General features: G+C 59.6%; 2 protein-coding genes across 2 annotated transcripts; both read left to right on the forward strand.

The window, feature by feature from the left end:
• Positions 1-4,088: 4,088 nt before the first annotated feature.
• Positions 4,089-5,422, forward strand: UTF1 (undifferentiated embryonic cell transcription factor 1). Its single transcript, XM_030940074.1, has 2 exons — positions 4,089-4,704; positions 4,832-5,422. Exons 1-2 carry the CDS (start codon positions 4,155-4,157, stop codon positions 5,305-5,307), a joined length of 1,026 nt encoding a protein of 341 aa, XP_030795934.1. The 5' UTR covers positions 4,089-4,154; the 3' UTR covers positions 5,308-5,422.
• A 6,159-nt stretch (positions 5,423-11,581) lies between these two features.
• On the forward strand, positions 11,582-14,536 carry VENTX (VENT homeobox). The gene is made up of 3 exons (XM_010382746.2): positions 11,582-12,281; positions 13,832-13,992; positions 14,073-14,536. Exons 1-3 carry the CDS (start codon positions 12,044-12,046, stop codon positions 14,451-14,453), a joined length of 780 nt encoding a protein of 259 aa, XP_010381048.1. The 5' UTR covers positions 11,582-12,043; the 3' UTR covers positions 14,454-14,536.
• The last annotated feature ends 12,266 nt before the right edge of the window (positions 14,537-26,802 follow it).

The following is a 26,802-nucleotide window of genomic DNA, read 5'->3' on the forward strand; positions in this document are numbered from 1 at the left end:
CCACCCACCCCCCATGGCTTTGCTTTTTCCAGCATGTCCCATAAATGAGTCCTACAAATGGACTCACAGCGTGTGGCCTCTGGGCTGGCTCTTCCGCTCAGCAAAACGCACTTAGGATTCATCCCTGTCGCTGCATGAATTAAGGGCCGAGGCGCGTTGCAGCCCGGGCACACCATCGTTCAGGGCTTCTCAGCCCTGTCCAGGTTCCGGCAATGATGAACAAAGCTGCCAGAAAGGTTGTGGGCAGGTTTTTCTGTGGACACAAGTCTTCAACTCCTTTGGGTAAACACCAAGGACAGTGAATACCAGATCCCGCGGGAAGAGTATGTTTAGTTTTCTTAAAAACCACCAGAGCGTTTCCCACAGGGCCTGCACCACCTGCACTCCTGCCAGCACTGACGAGGGTTCCCGTCGCTGCGTCCTTGCCGGTACGCGACGTTCTCAGCGCCCGGGTCCACCATGCCAGCCGGTCTCCAGTGACCGATTCACCCCGTCCTCACCGGTTCGGGACATTCTCAGCGCCCCCAGTGTCCACCATGCCGGCCGGTCTCTCACGACCTATTCGCCCGGTCTCCCCGCCCGGGGAATCCTCAGTGTTCTGGTGTCAGCCATGCTGGCTGCTCTCTAGTGGCCGATGATGTGAGCATCCTTCCACATCTCCATCTGCCCTTTGCACATCGCATTTGACAAAGGCCAGGTCTTCTCTCCGTTTCTACGGGGTCGTTTCTATATGGTACAGGGTGATGGACGCATAACTATAACGCTCCGTCTATCAAAAACTCACGGAGCCTGGACATCCCTCCTTGGGTTCAGTTTGGAAAATCTTAGAGAAGGACTCAGCTGAGTCCAGCTTGGGCCAGATGTCTGCCCTGGACCAGCCGGTCACCGATGACCAGCAGCAGTGTGACCAAGGTCAGCCTTCAACTGGGCCTCACCCCCAAATTCTGGACTTATTTTCAGAAAAGGGGGTCTTTATGAGCTGTGCTGGAACTCCGAGATCCAGCACACTTACGTTCAACAAATTTGTAACAACTTTTTAAGAAAAAAACCTAGATCTGTCTTGCAAGCAGGATGTTGGGAACCCCAGGGCGAAATCACAGAAACTGTGACAAGCGACCCTGACGCAGCTGGGTGATACCACCTCGCTGACGGGAGCGGAGACGGGCCGACCTCAGTAACGGGGGAAACCAAGGCAAGGCCGAGGACCACACACAGACACCGTGCTCTGGCAGCAAACCTGCTTCTCAGAGGGACGTGGTCAGCAATTCTGAAGCCACCTTCCACGCACCTCAGGGCTGACAATGAATCAGTGCAGGAGCTGGGCCTCCCCATGTCCAAGAAAGCAGTTCCAGAAAAGCAAGTCGGGAGGCGAGAAGGAGCCAACCGCACAGGACGAGGGTCAGAGGTCGCGTGAATTCATGTGTATCCTAACGATGGTCACACGTGCATGCACGGCCAGCCCACGTCATACACTTCCTGGCTCTGTCCCAGACGGAATCACGGCGGGCTGTGCTGTGCACTGCAGCTGCCACTGCGGGCTGGACCGTCTGCGCTGAGGTCTTGTGCAGCATCATCTCTGATCATGCTCCTAGCACCCCCAACCCTCAGTTATTAAAAATTTTTCTAGTTTGTTTGTTTGTTTTTTGAGGCAGAGTCTCCCTCCGTCACCTAGGCTGGAGTGCAGTGGTGCAATCTTGGCTCACTGCAACCTCCGCCTCCTGGGTTCAAGCAATTCTCCTGCCTCAGCTTCCTGAGTAACTGGGCCTACCAGGCACGTGCTACCACGCCCGGCTAATTTTTTGTATTTTTAGTAGAGACAGGGTTTCACCAAGTTAGCCAGGATGGTCTCAATCTCCTGACCTCATAATCTGCCCGCCTCGGCCTCCCAAAGTGCTGGGACTATAGGCTTGAGTCACCACACTTGGCTTTTTTTTTTTTTTTGAGATCCCCTCCAGGTTCAAGCAATTCTCCTGCCTCAGCCTCCCTAGAAGCTGGGATCACAGGTGCACAACGAACACCTCGCTAATTTTTGTATTTTTAGTAGAGACGGGGTTTCACCATGTTGGCCAGGCTGGTCTCAAACTCCTGACCTCAGGTGATCCTCCCGGCCTCCCAAAGTGCTGGGATTACAGCCACCATGCCTACCACCCCCCTTTTCTTTTTTTTGTTTTAAGACAGAGTCTTGCCCTGTCACCCAGGCTGGAGTGCAGTGGGGTGATCATGGTACACTGCAGGCTTAACCTCCTGAGCAAAAGGACATCCTCCCACCTCAGCCTCCCAAGTACCTGGAACTATAGGCACCTGCTACTACACTCGGTTATTTTTAATTTTTTGCAGAGATAAGGGTCTCACTATATTGCCCAGGTCAGTCTCAAACTCCTGGCCTCAGGAGATCTGCCCACCTCAGCCTCCCAAAGTGCTAGGAATACAGGTGTGGCCCACGTGTATGAGTGCCTGGCCAGGAACCACAGATTTCTCGAGAAGAGTCTGAAAAGCTGATTCTAGAGCCAGGGTCAGCAAAGGACCAGATGAGGCAGGAGCATCCTGTAGTGCCAGGGAGCTGGGAGGGGGGTTTCAAAAGGACACAGGAAGAGAGGAAGAGGTGAGAAGAGTTTCAGTGGCCAAAGTGGGAACAATCTGAGCAAACATAAATAAAAGCCGGGCACAGGGGCTCACGCCTGTAATCTCAGCACGCTGGGAGGCCCAGGCAGGAGGATCATTTGAGCCCAGGAGTTCAAGCCGAGCCTGTGCAACATAGCAAGACCCTGTCCTTACAAAAAGTAAAAAAAAAAAAAAAAACAACTAGCTGGGTGTGGTGGTGCACACATGTAGCCCCAGCTACCGAGGAAGCTGAGGCTGGAGGATCAGCTGGGCCCAAGATTTCAAAGCTACAGTGACTTGTGATTGGGCCACTGCACTCCAGCTTGAGTGACAGAACGAGACCCCATCTGTAAAAAAGAACAAAAACAAACAGAATTTTTAAAATAAACAAATAATAACAGCATCAGGTTATGACCTAAGGGATAAAATAAATACACACGAGCCCACACTGTAGAAATAAATCAATAGATAAATCAACAGGCGAGAGACAAACCTCCTTACAGAAGAATCCCAGAAAATACAGACACCCCTCCAGGAGGTGGGGCCTAATTCCTCTCCCCAGGAGTTGGGGATGGACCGAGGGATCGGATACCAGTGACCAGAGCAGGGACGGAACGGCGGTCGCTGAGGAGTGCAAGACTGACAGACAGTCCCCACCTAAGCACGGAGCGGACCTCACCGGTGCTGAGCCACCGGATAGGAGGGCGAGACCCCACCCCTGCACCTTCCTTCCAAAAACCCACCACCCCAGTCCGATCCCAGGAAGACACCAGGCAAACCCAAGTCGAGGAACATTCAACAAAACACCTGGCCCGTCCTCAACCGTGTCGAGGACGCGAGAAGCTGCCACGGCCCAGAGGAGACCCAGGAGACAGAAGGACTCGGCGCCGTGCGGCGAAGAGGAAGAGCATTTAATAGGAAGAGGATTTCCTCCTCCCGGGATCCTGGCTGCAGACGCGCTCCAGATGGCAGAAGTTCAGATTTAAAAACTTCCTTCTGCAGAGCCCGTGAATTCCGACACCCATTCCCGCGGCTGGCGCGGCTTCTCCTTCCACCCAGTCCTCGGGGCCCCGCGCGTGCAGGTGCTGAGCCCGGGGGGCGCGGGGGGGCAGCACTGGGGTCCGGACAAGGGGGCGCCAGCGCCTTCCGGAGCGGGAGGGGCTCCGCACACACCTCGACGGGGGCGGGGGGAGGCTCGGCACAGGCTAAGAACGAACGGGGTCGGCACAGGCTAAAAACGAACGGGGCTCAGCCATCGCAGCACCTCCGTTAAACGCCTTTAAGGACAGAACCGCTGCGGACTCTTTGCGACCGAGGCCAGGTTTGCTCTGTCTTCCCGGCCGCGGCGCCAGGACAGACCCCTTAGGACCCGGCGGGCGGGCGGGCGGGCGGGGCGCGCTGGGCAGGGCGGGGCGGGGCGGGGGCGGTGGGAGGGTCGTGTAGACCCCGCTCGGACGGCTGGACGGCGGCGCGGGATGCTCAGAACGCGTGTGGGCGGCCCGGGCGGCGTCCGACCCCCTCTCCATCTTCGCGCGTCGCGCCCCGGCCCAGGGATGCTGCTGCGGCCCCGCAGGCCGCCCCCGCTCGCGCCCCCCGCGCCGCCGTCGCCCGCCAGCCCCGACCCCGAGCCGCGGCCGCCCGGAGACGTCCCGGGGACCCCGCCCCGGAGGCCCGCCTCGCCCAGCGCGCTGGGGGAACTGGGGTTGCCAGTGTCCCCGGGCTCGGCGCAGCGCACGCCCTGGAGCGCCCAGGAGACGGAGCTGCTGCTGGGGACGCTGCTGCAACCGGCCGTGTGGCGCGCGCTGCTCCTGGACCGCCGCCAGGCCCTGCCCACCTACCGCCGCGTGTCGGCCGCGCTGGCCCGGCAGCAGGTGCGCCGCACCCCCGCGCAGTGTCGCCGCCGCTACAAGTTCCTCAAGGACAAGTTTCGCGAGGCGCACGGCCAGCCGCCCGGGCCCTTCGACGAGCAGATCCGAAAGCTCATGGGGCTGCTGGGCGACAACGGGCGCAAACGGCCTCGCCGCCGCTCCCCCGGGTCCGGGCGCCCCCAGCGCGGCCGCCGCCCGGCCCCCAACGCGCACGCGCCAGCTCCGGCCGAACCAGGTAAGCGGGGGTTTGGGGGGCCGGATGGGGCAGAGGGCTGCGGAGGGACCGGGGGCGGCCGAGGGCTGCGGGGAAGGGGCGGGCGCGCCCCCCAATCCCCGCCCGACCGCCCTCTCCGCGATCCCAGACGCCACTCCGCTGCCCACCGCCCGCGACCCCGACGCGGACCCCGCCTGGACGCTCCGCTTCAGCCCGTCCCCGCCGAAGTCTGCGGACACCTCCCGCACCCCCAGATCCCCGCCAGCCCCCGCCCCGACCGCCCTCGCCGCCTGCATCCCCGAGGACCGCACACCCGTCCGCGGCCCGGGGTCCCCGCCGCCGCCCCCGGCCCGTGAAGACCCCGACTCGCCGCCCGGCCGCCCCGAGGAGTGCGCGCCCCCTCCGGCCGCGCCCCCGTCGCTGAACACCGCCCTGCTGCAGACCCTGGGGCACCTGGGCGACATCGCGAACATCCTGGGCCCGCTGCGCGACCAGCTGCTGACCTTGAACCAGCACGTGGAGCAGCTGCGCGGCGCCTTCGACCAGACAGTGTCCCTGGCCGTGGGCTTCATTCTGGGCAGCGCGGCCGCCGAGCGAGGGGTCCTCAGGGACCCGTGCCAGTGAGTCCCGGCCACGGCCAGCCTCCCCTCTCCAGGCCGAGGCCCCTCCGCCCTGACCCCTCCTGCTGCCTTCCCACCCCCGCTTCTGGGTACGTTCAATAAAAAGATTGCTTTCCTAGTCTCCAGGCTGTGTAGGAGTGCGGGTCTCGAGGCGGGGAGGGAGTGGCGCCCAGAAGCGCTGGGGCTGCAAAGGTCAGGGCAGGGTTGCAACGCTCTCATCACAGAGAGGGGCTCCCACTCGCTCCTGAGGTGTGGACAGAGCTCCGTGGGGCGCATCCAGATGTAGGCTCAGGACTCCAGGCTCGAGGGAGGTGGGCGTGGTGCTTTCTGCCGGGTCCTGGTTACACACCCGCTTCTCAGGGCCACGCCAGACTCTCCCTGCCCTTCCTGGGGAGCCCCACTGAGTAAAACGGAGGGGGAGGGTTAGTTCCGCTGGGGGTCCGTAGAAAAACTGAGGCTGACCCCCGCCTTGACTCAATGTAGAGATGGGGGTTAGAGTGGCGGCCTCCACACTGCCCAGCAGAGAACCCCCTTTGACCCAGGAGTAGCTTGGGGCATTCCCAAGGTCCTCCCATAGCCTTGGGCAGTCTTGAACCACCTGGCTGAACTCTCCCAGGTCCAGGGAAACAAAAGAGGAAGAGGAGCCACACAGCTCCAGGGAGAATGCTGGTTTTGTCTCCAGGGAGGTGGCTCTGGTCTGGGTTGGGCCCAGGGAGGCCCTGAGCCGCTGTGGTGTGATCCTTGGGCAGGGCCCTTGCAATTTTGAGAAAACCGAAGCAAACCTGCCCAGGAAGCAATTTCCAAGTAGCAATACAGGGCCCCACCCTGGACACGTGAGTCAGAAGGGGGATTGGGTGGAGCCGGAGATACAAATGTAGCCTGTAGGAGTTCCGCTGGCATAACAATACCTGCAAATTAGCGGGCCCATCCAGAAAGACAAGTGGCTTGCCCGGGGCCATGCAACTAAATGGGGCTGGGGGTCCCCACTGGCCCAGCCCCAGCAGTCCTGAGGGGTTCCCTGTGGGTGGTAGGGTTGCAGCCCCTCCCACAGATGCCTTTCTGGGGATCCGGAAGAATAGGTCCCACTACTGCTAATGGCAGCTCCTGGGAAATGAACGGCTTGCCCAGGTCTGAGGGAAGGCCTGTGAAACCACGCCTGCAAGAACTGACTGCAAGCCTCACCTCATTTAAGACACTGAGGCACCGGATGTTGTGGTTCACGCCTGTAATCCTAACACTGGGAGGCTGAGGCGGGTGGATTGCCTGAGCTCAGGAGTTCGAGACCAGCCTGGGCAACACGGTGCACCCCCCCATCTCTACTAAAAATACAAAAATTAGCTGGGCATAGTGGCACATGCCTGTAGTCCCAGCTACTCAGGAGGCTGAGGCAGGAGAATTGAATTGCTTGAACCCAGGAAGCGGAGGCTGCAGTGAACTGAGATTGCGCCACTGCACTCCAGCCTGGGCGACACAGAAGTCTGTCTCAAAAAAAAACAAAAAACAAAAACACACTTTGAGGCCAGACGCGGTGGCTCACGTCTGTAATCCCAGGTCTTTGGAAAGCCAGAGGCGGGCAGATCACTAACGAGGTCAGGAGTTTGAGACCAGCCTGACCAACATGGTGAAACTCCATCTCTACCAAAAATACAAAAATTAGGCGTGGTGGCATGAGCCTGTAATCCCAACTACTCAGGAGGCTGAGGCAGGAGAATCACTTGAACCCGGGAGGCGGAGGATTACACTGCACTGCAGCCTGGACGTCAGAGCAAGACTCCGTCTCAAAAAAAAAAAAAAAAAAAAAAAAAAGACACTCTAGGCCAGGCTCGGTGGCTCACGCCTATAATCCCAACACTGGGAGGCCTGGGCGGAAGGTTCACTTTGAGCTCAGGCGTTCCAAACCAGCGTGGGCAACATGGTGAGACCACATCTCTATTAAAAATCCAAAAAACAGCTGGGCATGGTGCCATGCACCTGTAGTTTCAACCATTCAGGGAAACAGGTGGGAAGATTGCTTCAGCACAAGAGGTCAAGGCTGCAGTGAGCCCTGATTGTGTTACTGCAGTCCAGCCTGGGTGACAGTGAGAACCTGTCTCAAAAAAAGAAGTCTGACATCAGCTCCACCCTGCTGTGTCTCCTGCTGTGTCTCCTGAGAATCTCCCAACTGCTAAAAACCTGTTGGATGAGCCAAGCTTGCAAACATTCCCCTTCACATACACAGTCCCCAAAGGTCAGAGTCACAGGCTGGGGCCACAGTGGGGTCTGAAACAGAGCTTAGGTGCACCCTACATGACCCTGTCACTCCAGAAGCTTATGCCTGACCGCAAGCCCAGGTCCAGACAGCCACATCCCAGCAAACACACCAACACTCTAAGGCTGGGGGCTGTGCCTCTCTATCACTTGGGGTTACTGGACACTCGGCCCTGGAGGAAGGACCCATGCCTGGATTGGAGCCATTTGGGGGACCAAGCAGAATTCATTCGCCTTCCTGCTCAGGTAGTGGGCCAGGAGCCAAGTGCTGTGATCCTCCTGAGCCCGGTATCAGAATAATTAATCTGAACATGCAGCCCCAGACCTCTAATGCTTTCTAATCTGGTGCAGGGAGTATATTTTGGCTGTTTAAATCAATCTAGGGGCTGGATGCGGTGGCTCATGCCTGTAATCCCAGCACTTTGCGGGGCTGAGGCAGGAGAATTACTTGAGCTCAGGAGTTTGAGACCAGCCTGGGCAACATGACAAAACTCCATCTCTGCAAAAAATACAAAAATTAACTGGGCATGCTGGCACGCACCTGTAGTCCCAGCTTCACTGGAGGCTCAGGCAGGAGGATCACTTGGGCCCTGGAGGTCAAGGCTGCAGTGAGCTGTGATCACATGAGGCACTCTGGCCTGGGCAACAGTGAAAGCTTGTCTCCAAAATAAGTAACTCGCTCTGCGGGCATGGCAGGATTAGCCTCCTGTGTGCTGTTCAACAGTGTCTGAGCACAGTTGGCGCTTCTTTTTGTTTGTTTGTTTGTTTTTTTAGACAGAGTCTTGCTCTTGTTGCCCAGGCTAGAGTGCAATGGTGCAATCTTGGCTCACCACAACCTCCGCCTCCCAGGTTCAGGCGATTCTCCTGCCTCAGCCTCCTGAGTAGCTGGGATTACAGGCGTGTGTCACCACCTCTGGCTAATTTTGTATTTTTAGTAGAGATGGGGTTTCCCCATGTTGGTCAGGCTGGTCTGGAACTCCTGACCTCAGGTGACCCACTCACCGCGGCCTCCCAAAGTGCTGGGATTACAGGCATGAGCTACCGCGCCTGGCCCTTAGCATTTCTTTAGTCCCCAGGCACCAGACCAGCACCACTTCCTAGTGGACAAGCGAAGGGGAGTGGGGAGCGGGGAGCGTGGGGGTGTTGGGGAATGGGGACATGGGGGTGTCAGTGAGGGGGGCGTGGGGTGTCGGAGAGGGGGGCGTGGGGGTGTCTGGGATGGGGGCATGGAGGTGTAGTGGAGGGGGGTTTGGGAGTGTGGGGAGTGGGGATTGTGGATATGTAGCAGTGGGGGAGATTGGGGTGTCGGGGAGGGGAAGCTTGGGGTGTCGGGGAGTGGGGCGGTGGATGTGTAGGGCAGGGGGCGTGGGGGTGTGGGGGAGAGGGGCGCATGGAGGTGGGGGGCATGGGGGGTATCGGGGAGAGGGGCACGTGGGGGTGCCAGGGAGGGGGATGTGGGGGTGTCTAGAGGAGAGCGTGGATGTCTAGGGGAGGGTGAAGAGGATGGGTGTCGGGGAGGAGGAAGCGTAGGATGTCTGGGGGAGTGGGGAGCACGGATGTCCCAGGAGAGGAGGAAGCGTGAGGGTGTTGGGGACGGGGGAGCGCGGGGGTGTCGGGAAGAGGGCACGTGAGGGTGTCAGGGAGGCCGAGGCCGCGGGAGTGGGTGTTGGGGAGGGATTGGGGTCTCCCCCTCAGGTGGTCTCAGAGTGCTCGGAGGAGGCTTGGGGGAGTCGTAACGGGGCCGGCGGGAGCAGGGAGGTCTGGAACCGGCGGCAGCACGCGCTAGGTCCGGTGCCTGTCCTCAGGCCGTGGACTCGGGGGGAGCCCGTTTCGGGAACTAGTTGGGCTCCGGGCTGTGCGTGGGGGCGGGGCTGCCAGCCTGGGAGTGACGCGGGACTTCCCTGCCCAGCACAACCCGGCCTGGACCCCGAGGGTGGGGAATGGGGCGACGCCCGCGGGGACCACGCTGTGAGGCGTGCGGGGCGCAATTCTCGGGGCTGGGCTGCCCCAGGGGCTGGGAGGGAGGAGGCGGAGGAGCGCCCAAGTCTCCTACCCATGGCGGCGCATCAGGACGCGTCCCAGAGCTGGGGACGGACGGAGGCTCCAAGGCGGAGGCTCTGGTGACCCCAGACCTGGGCTAGAGCAGCCTCCGCGGGCCCTGGAGTGAGGGTGGAGGGAGAGGCCCGGGCTGCAGGAGGCGGGGGGCCTGAGCCACGGCGGTGGGGCCACTGGCCAGGGAAGAGGGGCCACCCGAGCCGCAGCAAGGGTCTGGGGTGGGACCCGGGACAGAGGGGCCGTCTGACCCTGCTGTGTGAAGGTGAGGTTGCCTTCGGACTTGGCGGGGTCGGAGGGGGCGGTTCAGGTGGAGGTGGTGCGGGGGAGCTGGGAAACTGGCGGGAGGAGCTCTATGCAGAGCTGGGGGTGGGGGGGCTGAACCATGTGCAGAAGGTGGCTGAGACCCCGGGGCCCGGGCCCCCGGAAATTAGAAATGGAGAAATGGAAGGCTGGGTGCTGGCGTTTCACAAATCCATGCTCGTGGTTTCCTGTTTATGTAAGGGATGCTTCTGGGCCTTTTCCCTGCCTGTCAAAAGTTCTGTGTGTGTGTTTGGGGGGCGGGGTGGGAGGTGAGGGTGTGCTGTGTTTTGCTCCACTTTGAGGCACCGCCCCGCCGCAGCCCCCACCCTCACGGCCTCTGCTCCCAGGTGGCAGGGCCGCCCCCACTGCGGGAGGGCTGGGTACCTGCCTCGTGGGGCATCCTCGGGGCCAGCCCTGTGGCCGTAGGCATCTGGGCCCTCGCTGCCCCTGGCCGGAACACTCTGCTGGTCCTGTGCAGTGGCTCAAATCCCCTCTTCCCGGGGTGACCCGGTCTCTCCGGAGATGAAGTGGGGAGGGGGTCTAGGCCGCCTTCCTGGCCCCCCAGTCCTCCTGGTTTTACCCCCGAGGCCACGTCCAAAGCCCCCACTCCTGCCAGCCTCCCCCTTGAGGGCCCAGTGACCTAACTGGGCCAGCGGGGTCCGAGGAAGACCAGGGTCAGCGGCGGCCCGGTCCGTTCCCCGACCCAGTCACCTGTGACCCACCTGTTCCCCGCTGAGGTCCCGCCCCAGCGCCCGCCTCCCGGGCTCCTCCCTCTTTTCTCAGCCGGGGAGGCGCGGATAGCTGGGTTGGGCGTAACCGTGGGGCGAGGCCCGCGGGTCTTTCCGATTTCGGAGAGCGGGGTGGGCGCTGAGGCACCCGCGGTCAGGACCTGGCAGGGAGTCGGGGCTGCTCCCTGGACCCCGTCCGCGCCTAAACCCCGCATGGCTTCGGGGGCCGGACCTGCGCCCGCGCCTAACCCCGGCCGCCGGAGAAGCCGTGCGGACCCCAAACCAGTGCGCGGAAGACACCGTCCTACCCTCGGCGTGGGCGCAGCGCGAGTCCGTGTGTCCCGGCGCGCGGGGAGCTGGTCCGAGGCCGGACGGAACGCTCGCGGCGTGGCTGCCTCCCACCCGGCCACTTCGGTCCCCGCGCCCCACCCCGACGGCGCAGGCGACCCGGGGACGCCCAGGAGGCGGAGACGCAAACAGCTCGGGACTGAGGTTCGTGGGAGCAGCGGCCGCGCGTCGCGATGACCGTCCCGGGAGCCCGTGCTCAGGGCGTCCCCGTGAGGTTTGGGCTCCACAGTCCCCGGGGGCTCTGCCCCCGCCCTGGCCACAGTGGGGACAGCCCGGCTTGGCGGGGACGCGCCAGTCCCGCAGCCGAAGCGGAGTTCCTACCCCGCCGCGCGAGGCAGTGGCTCCGGCCCTTCCAGCTCCGGATGGGGTCAGGGAGCCGCCCGCGCCCGCATGCGGAGGCTGCTGCCACGGCCCCGGGAGTGAGTCCCCCAGAGGTGCCGGATTAGGGCTGGAAGCGGACGAGTGCCCCGAGAGGCCCCTCCCGACATTCCCGTCCTCGCGCGCCGCTCCCCGAGCCCTCCGCGTCTCTCCCGGAAAGCGTCCCTCGGTTCCTGCGCGACCGCACAGCCTGGACGCAGCGCACGCGGGCACCGGCTGAGTCCGCCCTGACTCTCCCAGCCTGAAGCCTGCTCGCCCTCGGATGTCCGGGCTGGGCACAGGCGCCAGCGTCCACCTGGAGAGGAGAGGTCGCCCAGCACCGCTCAGGACAGGCCCGAGTGGGAGCGGGACCCTCCTACCTTCCAGCAGCCTCGGCCCGCGGGGTGGGGGTTGGGAGAGATGAAAGGAGGTGACCGATCCCGAACCGTCACCTCTCCATTAACCAGGGCCCGCAGCCCCGCCCCTCCCCCAGACATCGAGGAGCCGGGGAGGTGTGAACGGTCTCCTTTGTGCCTCTGAATCGAAGGCAATTAGGCCCTGCTTATCTGGGCATTAGCCGTGTATGCAAAGCGGGCTCCCGCCCCCTCCTCCCGGGCTTATAAACGCCGCCGCCCGGCGAGGCCGGAGGTGGATCCTGCGCCTGGCCAGCCCCACCCGGCCTTCCCTCCGGCCCACCTGACCGCCATGCGCCTCTCCTCCCCACCTCGTGGCCAGCAGCAGCCCTCTAGCTTTGGCTCTGTGGACTGGCTCTCCCAGAGCAGCTGCTCAGGGTTGACCCACACCCCCAGGCCTGCCGACGTCTCCCCGGGGAGCCTCCCTGGCCCGGGCCAGATAACCGGCGCCCGGGAGCCCCCTCAGGCCATCGGCATCAAGGAGGCCGCCACGTCCTCAAATCTGCCTGCGCCGGAGAGGACCGTGGCTGGTAGGTCCGGGTGGGGGGGTCCCTTCCTTCCCAGGTGGAGATGGGAGTGGGGGAGAGGCCAGGAGCCCGGCGGCCGAACTCCCCGCGGTGCGGTGCGGACGAGGTCAGGGCCGGGGGCGTTTCCATGAGGGCCGGCGGAGGCCTTGCCTGCGCCTCACTGGAGCGCAGCTTCCCTCGAAACCAAAGCCTTGACGGGGATTTTCTCTCCTTGAGCCCCCGGTGGGCTCCTCTGCCTCCCTTGTCACCCCGTTCCTCAGCTGTGTCCCTGTCCCCCACCCCGGCCTGGTGCCGAGGGACCGTCCAAGGGGTCCCTGTCCGCACCTCTCTGCCCTGATTCCGGACGCTCCCTGAAACACAGCGCGGGCGTGGGCAGCTGTGCCCCTGGTGTTCCAGCCCCGCAACCATGGGACCCAGTTCCGGGGGGCCCGACGATTTGCCAACCCTCCCTGCCCCCAGCAAAGCCGGTGCGTGCTCAGCATCTATGCTCAAGCCCTTTTCAGGCCACCTGGAGCACAGCTGTCTTTTCAAGAGCCTGCAGGTTTGCTGTAGGGGTGGCGGTGACCCGGTGCCTGCAGAAATTCTGAAGTTCGGTCTGTGGCCGCCGAGATGCTCTGTTGTCTGCTGAGGACAAAGGTTCTCCGCGTTTGTATTTTAGTCTTTGTAACATCGTTGCCACTTTTAGGTTTAAGGTAGTACTTGATCAAAAGTGGGGTTAACATTGTAAGTTTTCATTTTTAAAAATTTGACTGATCCTTATGGAGTAATTTTGTACTTCAGGGAAATGAAAATTTAAATGTATTCTCCCCAGCTAGCTATCCTGCCCCACCCCAACCCCCTTCCTGATCCCAGTTCTACAGCCCTTCCCGCCACAAGGCATTTGCTTTTCGGGTCCACCATGTGCTTTCAGGCTAAGGTGAAGACAGATTTTGTAAAATACGCTTCCTTCCGCAGAAACTCCAGTGAGCATTTTGGTCAGACTTGCATTAAATGTTGAGCTCGTTTCGCCACGTTGGCCTCCTTCCTGGGACCCAGACCACAGACCACCTTGTGGGGTTGTTTAGTGCCAGCCCCCATTCCTTAACATAGAAATTAGAAAACAGACTTGATCAAGATGGGCCTGGGGATTAACTGAGCTGGGCTCTGCTGGCTGAGAAGCCGGAGCCCAGGACAGGGACTGAGTTCCCTGGGTGGGTCCCCAGGCCTTTGCATGTAATGGACTCTACCTTACCTGCCTGGAAGTCTGCAGGAAGGGCCTCCTGGGAACCGGCTTCTGGAAGGGAAGTGTGGGATGGGGCCGAACTGAGTGAGCTGAGCCAGCTGAGCGGAGGGCAGGCCCAAGCTGCTGGTAGCATTCCCCCCTCCCCTGAGTCACCTCTCTGAGCCCCTTCCCGCACGTGACCTGGAGGCAGCGGCAGGGCTGCTGGTCACTGTCAGGTGAGAAGATCTGCCCTGCCCAGCCCCCAACGTGGCTGTCTTCCCCTGTTACCCGTGGGCAGGGCTTGCCCCATGGGGTGGCAGGCTCAGCCAAATGCTCTTACCCTCTATGCCAGGGTTGAGTAAGGAGCCAAATACCTTGCGGGTCCCCCGTGTCCGCACAGCCTTCACCACGGAGCAGGTCCGCACCTTGGAGGGCGTCTTCCAGCACCACCAGTACCTGAGCCCTCTTGAGCGGAAGAGGCTGGCCAGGGAGATGCAGCTCTCAGAGGTCCAGGTGAGGTGGGCAGGGCTGGGGTAGGCAAGGGTGGCCAGTGGCCTAGTCTCACCCCTGCTCTGATTTTGGTTTTCCTGCAGATAAAAACCTGGTTTCAGAATCGCCGGATGAAACACAAACGGCAAATGCAAGAACCGCCGCCGCACAGCCCCTTCTCGGGGTCTCTCCACGTGCCCCCAGCTTTCCACTCACCGTCTTCTGGCCTTGCCAGTGGCCTGCAGCTGCTGTGCCCTTGGGCACCCCTGCCTGGGCCCCAGGCTCTGATGCTGCCCCCTGGCTCCTTCTGGGGTCTCTGCCAAGTGGAACAAGAGTCCTTGGCCTCTGCGGGAGCTTCCTGCTGCAGGCAACCTCTGGCGTACCAGCCCCCAATCCCAGGAAGTGGCCTGCCTACACCGGGACCAGCCCTGTCCAAGGGGCCCTGGGGCCTGTGTGCTCTGCCAGAGACAGGGGATGCCTTTTGAGGAAGCGCCTCTGACTCCCTCCCACCCTCACAGTCTTGCTGATTGCACCTGGCTCCTACCTGGAGGACTCAGCTGTTCTGTTTACATCGTGGTGGCGCCTCTCACCCTGACCACACAGAGATTCTGGAGATTTCTGGAGAATAGTTATATATGTATGTATGTATGTATCTGTCTATCTATTTCTCTCTCTCTCTCTCTATGTATGTGTGTGTGTGTGTATATATATATACATATATATACATATATATATACACATATATATACATATATATACATATATATACATATACATATATATACACATATATACATATACATACATATACACATATATACATATACATACATATATATATATACACATATATATACATATATATATATATATATTTTTTTTTTTTTTTTTTAAGACAGAGTTTTGCTGTGTTGCCCAGGCTGGAGTGCAGTGGTGCGATCTTGGCTCACTGCAACCTCCACCTTCTGGGTTCAAGCGATTCTCCAGCCTCAGCCTCCTGAGTAGCTGGGATTACAGACACATGCCACCACGCCCAGCTAATTTTTTCTATTTTTAGTAGAAACGGGATTTCACCATGTTATCCAGGCTTGTCTTGAACTCCTGACCACGTGATCCGCCCGCCTTGGCCTCCCAAAGTGCTGGGATTACAGGCATGAGCCACCACGCCCGGCCCTGAGAATATATTTATTAAAGCCACCTCTTCACTGAAAGTTGCCAAAAGGGCCGGTTTAGGAAGTAAACGAAGGGTCAGTGAACAGAGTCAGATGCAGAAGTGGGCTTGTCATGGGTAGGGCTTTCAGCGTACGATAAAAGGATCATTTGTTTTTTTAAAAAGTGTTGGAAAAACTGGTTTTCCAGTTGGAAACAGTAAAGGTTGTAAGCTTTGTGTGTAAAAAAGAAAACCAGGAAGGATTGGAAGGGAATGCAGCTGTCATGTTTACAGCCTTGTGGTTCAAGTCCGTCTTAACAAGAACTCCAAAGCTGGAAAGCAGGAGGGAACAGGTGAAAATGAAGGCCGGGATGCTGGGGCCCTGCAGTGCGCTCTGGGCCGTGTGTGAGCCGGGACTGCCCACGGCCTGCTGGGGGCTGCTCTTCTCCGGCCCGGGAAAGTGGGGCAGCTGGGACCAGTGGCTGTGCCTGGACTGAAGCTGTCCCGCAGGTCCCCACCCTCCAGCACGAGCTCACCTGCCCCCTCCTCACAGCAGCCTCGGGACAAAACAGAATGACTCAAGGACAGCACTTCCTGCAGAAGGTCTGGAAGTGCCCAGAATGGGAGGCTGGGAAGCCCCTCCCAGGGAGAACTCCCCCATCGATGGACCATTCTTGGTGCAGACTCCTGACTGCACGCATGGAACCTTAGACAAGTGAGCATCCGTCCACGTCGCCCCAGAGTGCCCAGGAGGCAGGCAGCGCGGGGCGCCCAGGCAGACAGGTTCAGCCTGCAGGACTGCGACCTGTGAAACCCACCCGGGCACCCCAACAGGAGCAGAAGCGTGGTCCTGCGGCCGCGTCCACAGCGAGTTCCACTTTCCCCTTGCTTGCTTCTGCCTTGTTGGAAGTGTTTACAACTGGATGTGATTTTATAATACAATGTCAGGTAAGAGGAGAACAGCTGCTGTGCGTCCGTCCTGGTGAGTGACCGTGTGAGGGAAGCCTGGGCGAGGCACTCGGAGGGCAGTGGCTGGACAGGGGCTCCTGGTGGGGCCTGGACAGCACTGATTTGTGGATGTGGATGGGGGCATGTCCGTGATAAAAGTACAAGTGCCCCTCGCCACCCTTGGGGATTGCTGTCCGGTCCCCTGTGTGGCCCTGGGCTGCAAACCACACAGTCTTGGCCCTGAACTCCCCCAGTGAGTAAGGGCCCTGGCCCGGTGGTGTCTTGAGGTCCTATCAGTACACGAGGCCCTACAAGGTGGACAGCCCATTGGGGCAAAGCTGGGCCTGTTCGGAGCCACACGTGGACCTTCTTAGGGCCCTGGCTCCATCCTGCAGATGAGCTTTGGAAAAGGACAAAGTCCTGGAGGCTAAGGAGTGGGGCGGGCTCCCAGTGCCCAGCAGGGACCTAGACCCTGAGTTCCCGGGGGGTCCACAAGGCCCCCAGGCCCAGGGAAGTCTCTCCCACCAGTGATTTCCAAACTTCCCTCCCTGTCCCCCATCCGGGGCTGCAGGGACTTGGCCCAGGCCCCACGGGCTGCTGGTATCTGAGTGGACCTTGAAGACCGAGATGCCCCCAAGCCCTACTCCACCCACCTGCTGCGTCCCTAGGCGGCAGGGCCTTCCTCGCATCCCCGCAGCCCGTTTCCCGCTCTCCCCGGGGTCCTCTGACTGACCGCTGGATGTCAGGCCCCGAGGTTGGCGAGTCCTCTGCTCCTGGATGCCCCCAGCTGCCCCTACAAGCACAGTGCCCCGGGTGCTCTCGGCCCCACCCCACTCAACATCCCCATGTGGACATCTGACAGGCACTGGGGGTCCTGACATGACTGGAGCCACAGGGCGGTGGGGACAGAGACACAACACGCCCCGGGCAGAGGAAGGCGGTTAGAAGCGGCCTTTGTGAGGAGGTCTCAGCAGAGCTGGGCACAAGGGCTGTGGCCTGGATGAGCCGGAGGGCAGGGGTTGGGGGGTAGGACAGGGTCCCTCAGGGTCCAGCTCTCTGAGTGAGAGGCAGAAAGTCTTGGGGTGTGGCCAAGATGCATCAGAAAACAACTGTGTCTAGATGCCCCTCCCGAGCTCCCGAATGATTCCTGCTGAAGCTGAGTCACGTGTGGGTGTGTCACACGTGCCGCACGTGGCGTGTGAGTGGGTGTGTCACGTGTGATGTGCGTGATGTGAGTGCGTGCGTGTCATGTATGAGGATTGTGTGTTGTGCTCTGGATGTGGGATATATATGTGTTGTGTGTGCGTGTGTAGAGTATGCATGTGTGGTGTCACTGTGTATCGTGTGTGTTCTGCATGTGTAATGAGTGTGCTGTGTCTTATGTAGCATGTGTGCATATGTCCTGTGTGCATGTGTAGTGAACGTGTCTGCTGTGTGTGTTGTGTATGTGCACCACGTGTGTGTCGTGTGTGCTTGTGTAGTGAACGTGTGTGGTGAACTTGTGCAGTGTACGTGGATGTGTAGTGAACGTGTGTACTGTGTGTGTTGTGTTTTGTGTAGAATGTGTAGGTGTGTAGTGAACGTGTGTGCTGGTGGGTGTGTAGTGAACGTGTGTGCTGGTGGGTGTGTAGTGAACGTGTTTACTGTGTGTGTTGTGTTTTGTGTAGAATGTGTAGGTGTGTAGTGAACGTGTGTGCTGGTGGGTGTGTAGTGAACGTGTGTACTGTGTGTGTTGTGTTTTGTGTAGAATGTGTAGGTGTGTAGTGAACGTGTGTGCTGGTGGGTGTGTAGTGAACGTGTGTGCTGGTGGGTGTGTAGTGAACGTGTTTACTGTGTGTGTTGTGTTTTGTGTAGAATGTGTAGGTGTGTAGTGAACGTGTGTGCTGGTGGGTGTGTCGTGAACGTGTGTACTGTGTGTTGTGTTTTGTGTAGAATGTGTGTAGGTGTGTAGTGAACGTGTGTGCTGGTGGGTGTGTCGTGAACGTGTGTACTGTGTGTTGTGTTTTGTGTAGAATGTGTGTAGGTGTGTAGTGAACGTGTGTGCTGGTGGGTGTGTAGTGAACGTGTGTACTGTGTGTTGTGTTTTGTGTAGAATGTGTGTAGGTGTGTAGTGAACGTGTGTGCTGGTGGGTGTGTAGTGAACGTGTGTGCTGGTGGGTGTGTCGTGAACGTGTGTACTGTGTGTTGTGTTTTGTGTAGAATGTGTGTAGGTGTGTAGTGAACGTGTGTACTGTGTGTTGTGTTTTGTGTAGAATGTGTGTAGGTGTGTAGTGAACGTGTGTGCTGGTGGGTGTGTCGTGAACGTGTGTACTGTGTGTGTTGTGTTTTGTGTAGAATGTGTAGGTGTGTAGTGAACGTGTGTGCTGGTGGGTGTGTAGTGAACGTGTGTACTGTGTGTTGTGTTTTGTGTAGAATGTGTAGGTGTGTAGTGAACGTGTGTGCTGGTGGGTGTGTAGTGAACGTGTGTGCTGTGTGTTGTGTTTTGTGTAGAATGTGTGTCGTGAACGTGTGTGCTGGTGGGTGTGTCGTGTGTCTCTCCCAAGCCCCAGACACCCTTTGTCACTCTGCCTTGTCCTCTGTAACCCAAAGCGGCTGTCAGGACAGAGAGGCTGTGGGCCCGGGTGTGGACGCCAGGGGGGGATCTGGCTGCCCTTGGACTGGGTGTGGATGGATGCTGGCGAGCTCTGGCTGCAGACAGGCCCCAGGCCTGCTGGATGCCGCCTGGCTCCTGCTCACCCTCCTTTCCCTCTGAGCTGTTCAGCCACATGGGGCCAAGGGCTGTGCCGGCTCCTTCCCCGCAGAATTGGGTAGGAGGAGCAGTTGCTATGAAATAGTCCTGCCAAGAATCTCGGGAACCTCCACATCTGACTTCCAGTGGACAGGAACCCTCGGGGACTCCCAGGGGACTCAGCTGGGCTCCTGCAGAAGCCTTTGAGAGGGCGGGGTCCCCTTGGTGCAGAGGCCGGGGAGACACAGCCGCAGACGCACGCATGAGCCGTGACAAAGAAGTGTGGGAAAGCACGGCCCTGCACAGCTGGTGGGGACGATTCCGAGGGGCTCAGGACAGTGCTGGGGAGTGGTCCGTGTCCACAGGTGTAGAGAACACCGTCTCTGGGGGCAGCACTCAGGGCCTCAGATCTGAAACTGACATTCAAAGGGTCCAAAACACAGCATGACATAAATACGGCAGAATATCCACTCCCCTCTCCGTGGGGCTTGTGCACTTCTCTTTTAGATACTGCACCTGAGACTATCCAGGCAACTGCAAGGAGGGGCTGCTTGGACTCGGCGCCTAGCTGGCCCCAGCGTCTCTTCCCAGGCCCAGCGCTCGCTCCTATTCTGAGCCCAGACTTGTTGGCTTCCAAGCCGTGAGGAAATGGCAGAGTGCTCAGGGCCTCCTAGGCCACCCTTCAGCACCCCTGGAGCAAAGTGGGCTCACTGAACAAAAGCAGGTCTCGGCCCGCTTTAGGGGTGTTTGGTGGGGCCCTGCGTAGTCCCCAGTAAAAGAATAATTACCTGGGCCAGGCGTGGTGGCTCACACCTGTCATCCCAGCACTTTGGGAGGCCGAGTCGGGTAGATAACGAGGTCAGTTCGAGACCAGCCTGGCCAAGATGGTGAAAACCTTGTCTCTACTAAAAATACAAAAATTAGCTGTGTGCAGTGGTGGGCACCTGTAGTCCCAGCTACTCAGGAGGCTGAGGTAGGAGAATCACTTGAACCCAGGAGGCGGAGGGTGCCGTGAGCCAAGATCGTGCCACTGCACTCCAGTCTGGGCAACAGAGCAAGACACTGTTTTAAAAAGCAGTAAGTGGGCCGGGCGCGGTGGCTCAAGCCTGTAATCCCAGCACTTTGGGAGGCCGAGACGGGCGGATCACGAGGTCAGGAGATCAAGACCTTCCTGGCTAACCCGGTGAAACCCCGTCTCTACTAAAAATACAAAAAAAACTAGCCGGGCGAGGTGGCGGGCGCCTGTAGTCCCAGCTACTCGGGAGGCTGAGGCAGGAGAATGGCGTGAACCCAGGAGGCGGAGCTTGCAGTGAGCTGAGATCAGGCCACTGCACTCCAGCCCGGGTGACAGAGCAAGACTCCGTCTCAAAAAAAAAAAAAAAAAAAAAAAAGGCAGTAAGTACCCAGTGTGCTCAGGGGCCACCACCCGGAAACGCTGGCCCTCCTCCCATTGCCTCTGCAGCCTGGCTGGGAGGCTCTGCCACTCCCACCCCAGAAAGATTCCGTTGGTGCCCCAGGGTGGCGGTCAGCATCTCAGAGGACTCCCGGGGCTTCTGAGTACTCCCCAAGGCAGGGTCTTGGAGGGCTTTTTCCCAGGCCACGAGGACCCTCATTCCCAGACTGGCTGTCCACAGAAGCCACAGTGAGCCACTCCCCCACGGTCCCCACTTGCCGTTCACAGGACAACAGCCTCGGTGTGGTCAGGAGGCCTCCGTTTCTGGGGCGCCTTCCAGCCCCATCTTGGCCCCTGTGCTCCTGCTGGTGTCCTCGGCAGGGTCTCAGCAGCTGGACCTGATAGGTGGGCATGTCTTGGCAAGACTGGACAGCCACCTTTGCGGGGTCTTGGCAGTTAGGAGCCCTGCCCATCTTCCTGGGAGGAATTTGCCCTTCTCCCTGCCCAGGAAGCCGCCCACCCTGCAGTACAGGCGAGGGTACACGGCCCAGCTCAGCCAGCCCAGAGCCCAGGGAGGGCACAGCCCCCAGAACCACAGCTCTTCGGGGAAATGGCCACCGTGCTGGAGAGCGGGGCTCCTCTCACAGCCCAGCAGGTGCTGTTGATTACACGCAGCCCTGCGGGTCAGAGCCAGGCAGGGTACGAGCGAGCGCAGAACGAGGCAGAGGAACAGCCGGGTAGAGTACGAGCACAGAGAGAGGCAGAGCCTTTGGCTCCCTGGATCCAACCGTGCCTGCATCCACCATTCTGCTGACGCCGACTGTAACAGCTGCTGCGTGTCCACACAGCACAATGAGGTGATACCTGCTTTAGTGTGTGCAGATTTAAAACCCTATGTTAAGGTGTCCTGTGGAGAGTGACTCAAAGGCCTGGAAGAGACTCCTGAGCAGGGTCAACCTCCACCGTTCCCCAGGGGGCTGGGGGAGCAGCCAGCTCATTGGGGGGGCATGGCTGCCCTTCCTCATGTGACCTGCAGCCCTCCCAGCTGGAGGCACCCCACCCCTCTGCCTGCTTTCCTTTGGGACACCCAGGCTGCCGGCTGTGAGGGAGGTGGGAGGTGACTATCAGATAAGATCAGTGCTAGGCTTGGAGAGGAGCCGCAGCCTGGGGAGGCAGCCCCTGATAAGGGCGCCTGGAGGCCTCCCGCTCAGCCAGCTCATTGCTCCGTTTGCTCAGCTCATTGGTGATAATGGCTGCCGCCTTCAAAGACCTGGGCGTGGCCCTGCCAGCTGACGAGGACTCTGGCTGACGGGTGGGGTCTCGCGGCCTCCCATTCAGGCCTCCTTTTAAGACAGCAGCTGACAGTCATTCTTTAAACCAGCTTGATGAAGGACCTCCCTGTCCATTTTTCTTCAGCGGGAAGTCAAGACCACCGTCCCACCCTGGCATTGTGGAGGCCGGGAAGCCGCAGGACCCCCACCCTCACAAGCCATCCCTCTGGGCTCTCCCAACACTGCCAGCCGCTCCCAGGCTCTGGACTTGTTCTGGCGACCCTGGTCATCAGGAGGGTGGCCCCAGACCGGTGCCCAGCCCAGGCCCCCAACCAAGGCCCCAGGAACCATTTCATCCCCCTTATGCTCATGCATTTTTAACTAAGTTCCCCCAAGTCCACGCTTGACTAATGTGACATCCGACCACCGCGAATGAGAGAAGACCAGCACGACAGAGCCTCTTTATCAAAATTTGCATTTATTGTCAAAACTTTACCACACCTCACACATTTAAATGAAATTAGCTCTACTGACATTTCTGACCAGAAAATCAACTCATACCCGTGATTACAAAAGTAATAAAGGTGTTAAGAAGCAAACGGCTGACGCCTGTAATCCCAGCACTTTGGGAGGCCGAGGCAGGTGGATTACGAAGTCAGGAGTTCAAGACCAGCCTAACAAGGTGAAACCCCATCTCTACTAAAAATACAAAAATTAGCCAGGCGTGGTGGCAGGCACCTGTAGTCTCAGCTACTTGGGAGGCTGAGGCAGGAAAGTCGCTTAAACCCGGGAGATGGAGGTTGCAGTGAGCGGAGATCCTGCTAATGCACTCCAGCCTGGGTGACAGAGCGAGACTCTGTCTCAAAAAACAAACAAACAAACAAAACTGCGCAGACCCAGAGTGCACGCGTCGTCCGCCATGTCTCGCTGCCGTCTGCACCTGGGCCCTCCGCCTCCCGCTGGTGTAACAAGTGGGCCCCACACAGTGCAGCTTCTGCAAAGAAAATTTCCATAGAATGAGTTGTGGATCCAGCCAGAGCCCAGATCCCGGGCACCCGCCCCACTTCCCCTGGTCACCAGGCGGCGCCAGAGCCCAGGCCTGTCCTGCCACCTCCTGTCCCATCTCCGGTCAGACAGGCCACGGGCACCGCCCAGCTCCAGCCCTGCTCTCTGCAGCCTGAGTCCCAGCTTGGGGGCTGCAGAGGCCTGGACCACTTCCTCCCCAGACACCCCGCACCCACACAAAAGCACACATCCACGCTTTCCTTGTTCTAGAATATTTGGCCCCTTTCTGCCCCAAGGACGTGGGGATCAAAGCCCCAGGGCTCCCGGGCCCAGGAGAGAGGAAGCAGGCGGAGTCCCGAGTCAAGACGCAGGTGCCGCTGGGGAGGACCCGACCGCCCCATTTTCCCATGCCCTATACCTCTTTAGGCCAGACCCTCAAAGAAGTATATGCATAGGAAAAAGGAACGGCGGGGGGTTCTGCGGGCAGCTCTGCGGAGGGCCAGCTCTTCAGCACCAGGAGGTGGCTGTCCTGGGGGAGGGTCTCGTGCCGGGCAGCAGGGAGAAGTCGGGACCAAGGCCTGGTGGGCACCAAGATCCTGTGGGAGCGAGGAGGGCAGAGCCAAGGCAGGGCCGAGTTCCCAGAGGCAGGACTTGGGCCTTGTCTTACCTGTGGTCCAGCCTCCTGGGCCGCTGGTGTTGGGTAGCCTGTGAGCCTCGTGAGCCTGGGAGGAGCAGTGGAGAACTCTCTGAGCCGGGAGGAGGGTGGAGAACTCGCTGAGCCGGGAGGAGCGTGGAGAACTCTGAGCCGAGAGGAGCAGTGGAGAACTCTCTGAGCCAGAGGAGCGTGGAGAACTCTGAGCCAGGAGTTCTGCTGCTGCCCAGCGAGGTCCACATTTATGCACAGGGGAGACCTTGGCCGCCACTGTCACATGCAGCCAGAGGGCTGCTCCGCGCCAAGGACCCCGTCCCACCCCCGCACCTGCCAGATTGGGGCACAAAGACCTGCTGTGGAAAGAGTGCTGAGGCAGGGCCCGGCAGGCGGGTGGGTGGGCAGCGAGGGCCAGGGGCCGGGGGTTGCTGGCCCGAGAGCTGGGACGGGGCCAGCTTGTCCACACGCCCTCCTCCAGCCCTTATCTCCCCATGCGCTTCTGCTTGCGTCAAGGGCCCAGAAAGCACACGTGAGCAAGAATCGCTTGTCCAGGGAAGGGCCGTCTCTCCCTCCTAGGCCTGCCCAGCTCAGCAATAAGCAGTCCACACCACAGCCTCCTGGCTCACAGGGAATAAGCAGTCCACACCGCAGCCTCCTGGCTCACAGGGCTCTCAGAACCCCCAGCCAGCGTGCCCAACACTGTCCCAGCCACTGAGAACCAGACCCCACCCCAGGGCAGGTGGCGCTGCTTGGCCTGGGGCGGCCTCCACAGCTGGGGCTCCCTGAGGATTCCCAGCACCAGGCGGACGCTGGTCCACACAGTGAGGCCCAGAGCCTTCCCCAGGCCACAGAGCCCCCAAGCACGTGGAGAAGCACCAGGCTCTGCAGCCTTGGGGGCAAGAGTGCAGGGTCGAAGGGAGAGGGCCCCTCAGGGATAGCTGGCCAGACCCACAGCTGCCCACACAGAGACCACACAGGCCGGCACACACCCTCTCCGAGGGCCAGGGAGCCCTGCCCCGAGGGGCCCAGGTGGGCAGCAGAACTCCCGCAGGTCTGGGGCTGCCCCTGTGTCCCAGGCTCAGCACACAAGGAAGAGGCCCAGAGCTGCCCATAGGAGGCCAGGGGACAGGGCTTCTGAACCCCAGCCAGTGGCCTCTCCCCAGGACGTAGGCAAGTGGAGGCTGGTGAAGGGGCAAGGCTGAGGCCTCAGAGGCCTCTGCAGTGACCCTGTCCTCGGGGAGACTCAATGTCGCTGGGCAGGCCCACGTGGGCGCCTGGCTCCAGCACCTGCGATCTGGAGTCTCAGAACTGACCCCATGCAGCACCCACATGCGGCAAGGACACACAGAGACCCTCACAGACACACGTAGACACACACAGACACACGTAGACACACACAGACACACGTAGACAGGGACACACAGAGACCCCCACAGACACACGTAGACACACACAGACACACGTAGACAGGGACACACAGAGACCCCCACAGACACACGTAGACACACACAGACACACGTAGACAGGGACACACAGAGACCCCCACAGACACACGTAGACACACACAGACACACGTAGACAGGGACACACAGAGACCCCCACAGACACACGTAGACACACACAGACACACGTAGACAGGGACACACAGAGACCCCCACAGACACACGTAGACACACACAGACACACGTAGACAGGGACACACAGAGACCCCCACAGACACACGTAGACACACACAGACACACGTAGACAGGGACACACAGAGACCCCCACAGACACACGTAGACACACACAGACACACGTAGACAGGGACACACAGAGACCCCCACAGACACACGTAGACACACACAGACACACGTAGACAGGGACACACAGAGACCCCCACAGACACACGTAGACACACACAGACACGTAGACAGGGACACACAGAGACCCCCACAGACACACGTAGACACACACAGACACACGTAGACAGGGACACACAGAGACCCCACAGACACACGTAGACACACACAGACACACGTAGACAGGGACACACAGAGACCCCCACAGACACACGTAGACACACACAGACACACGTAGACAGGGACACACAGAGACCCCCACAGACACACGTAGACACACACAGACACACGTAGACAGGGACACACAGAGACCCCCACAGACACACGTAGACACACACAGACACACGTAGACAGGGACACACAGAGACCCCCCACAGACACACGTAGACACACACAGACACACGTAGACAGGGACACACAGAGACCCCCACAGACACACGTAGACACACACAGACACACGTAGACAGGGACACACAGAGACCCCCACAGACACACGTAGACACACACAGACACACGTAGACAGGGACACACAGAGACCCCCCCACAGACACACGTAGACACACACAGACACACGTAGACAGGGACACACAGAGACCCCCACAGACACACGTAGACACACACAGACACACGTAGACAGGGACACACAGAGACCCCCACAGACACACGTAGACACACACAGACACACGTAGACAGGGACACACAGAGACCCCCACAGACACACGTAGACACACACAGACACACGTAGACAGGGACACACAGAGACCCCCACAGACACACGTAGACACACACAGACACACGTAGACAGGGACACACAGAGACCCCCACAGACACACGTAGACACACACAGACACACGTAGACAGGGACACACAGAGACCCCCACAGACACACGTAGACACACACAGACACACGTAGACAGGGACACACAGAGACCCCCACAGACACACGTAGACACACACAGACACACGTAGACAGGGACACACAGAGACCCCCACAGACACACGTAGACACACACAGACACACGTAGACAGGGACACACAGAGACCCCCACAGACACACGTAGACACACACAGACACACGTAGACAGGGACACACAGAGACCCCCACAGACACACGTAGACACACACAGACACACGTAGACAGGGACACACAGAGACCCCCACAGACACACGTAGACACACACAGACACACGTAGACAGGGACACACAGAGACCCCCACAGACACACGTAGACACACACAGACACACGTAGACAGGGACACAGAGACCCCCACAGACACACGTAGACACACACAGACACACGTAGACAGGGACACACAGAGACCCCCACAGACACACGTAGACACACACAGACACACGTAGACAACACACAGAGACCCCCACAGACACACGTAGACACACACAGACACACGTAGACAGGGACACACAGAGACCCCCACAGACACACGTAGACACACACAGACACACGTAGACAGGGACACACAGAGACCCCCACAGACACACGTAGACACACACAGACACACGTAGACAGGGACACACAGAGACCCCCACAGACACACGTAGACACACACAGACACACGTAGACAGGGACACACAGAGACCCCCACAGACACACGTAGACACACACAGACACACGTAGACAGGGACACACAGAGACCCCCACAGACACACGTAGACACACACACAGGACCACGTAGACAGGGACACACAGAGACCCCCACAGGACCCACGTAGACACACACAGACAACACGTAGACAGGGACACACAGAGACCCCCACAGACACACGTAGACACACACAGACACACGTAGACAGGGACACCACAGAGACCCCCACAGACACACGTAGACAC

This window comes from Rhinopithecus roxellana, chromosome 11 (genome assembly GCF_007565055.1).
Source record: "Rhinopithecus roxellana isolate Shanxi Qingling chromosome 11, ASM756505v1, whole genome shotgun sequence".
NCBI lineage: Eukaryota > Metazoa > Chordata > Mammalia > Primates > Cercopithecidae > Rhinopithecus > Rhinopithecus roxellana.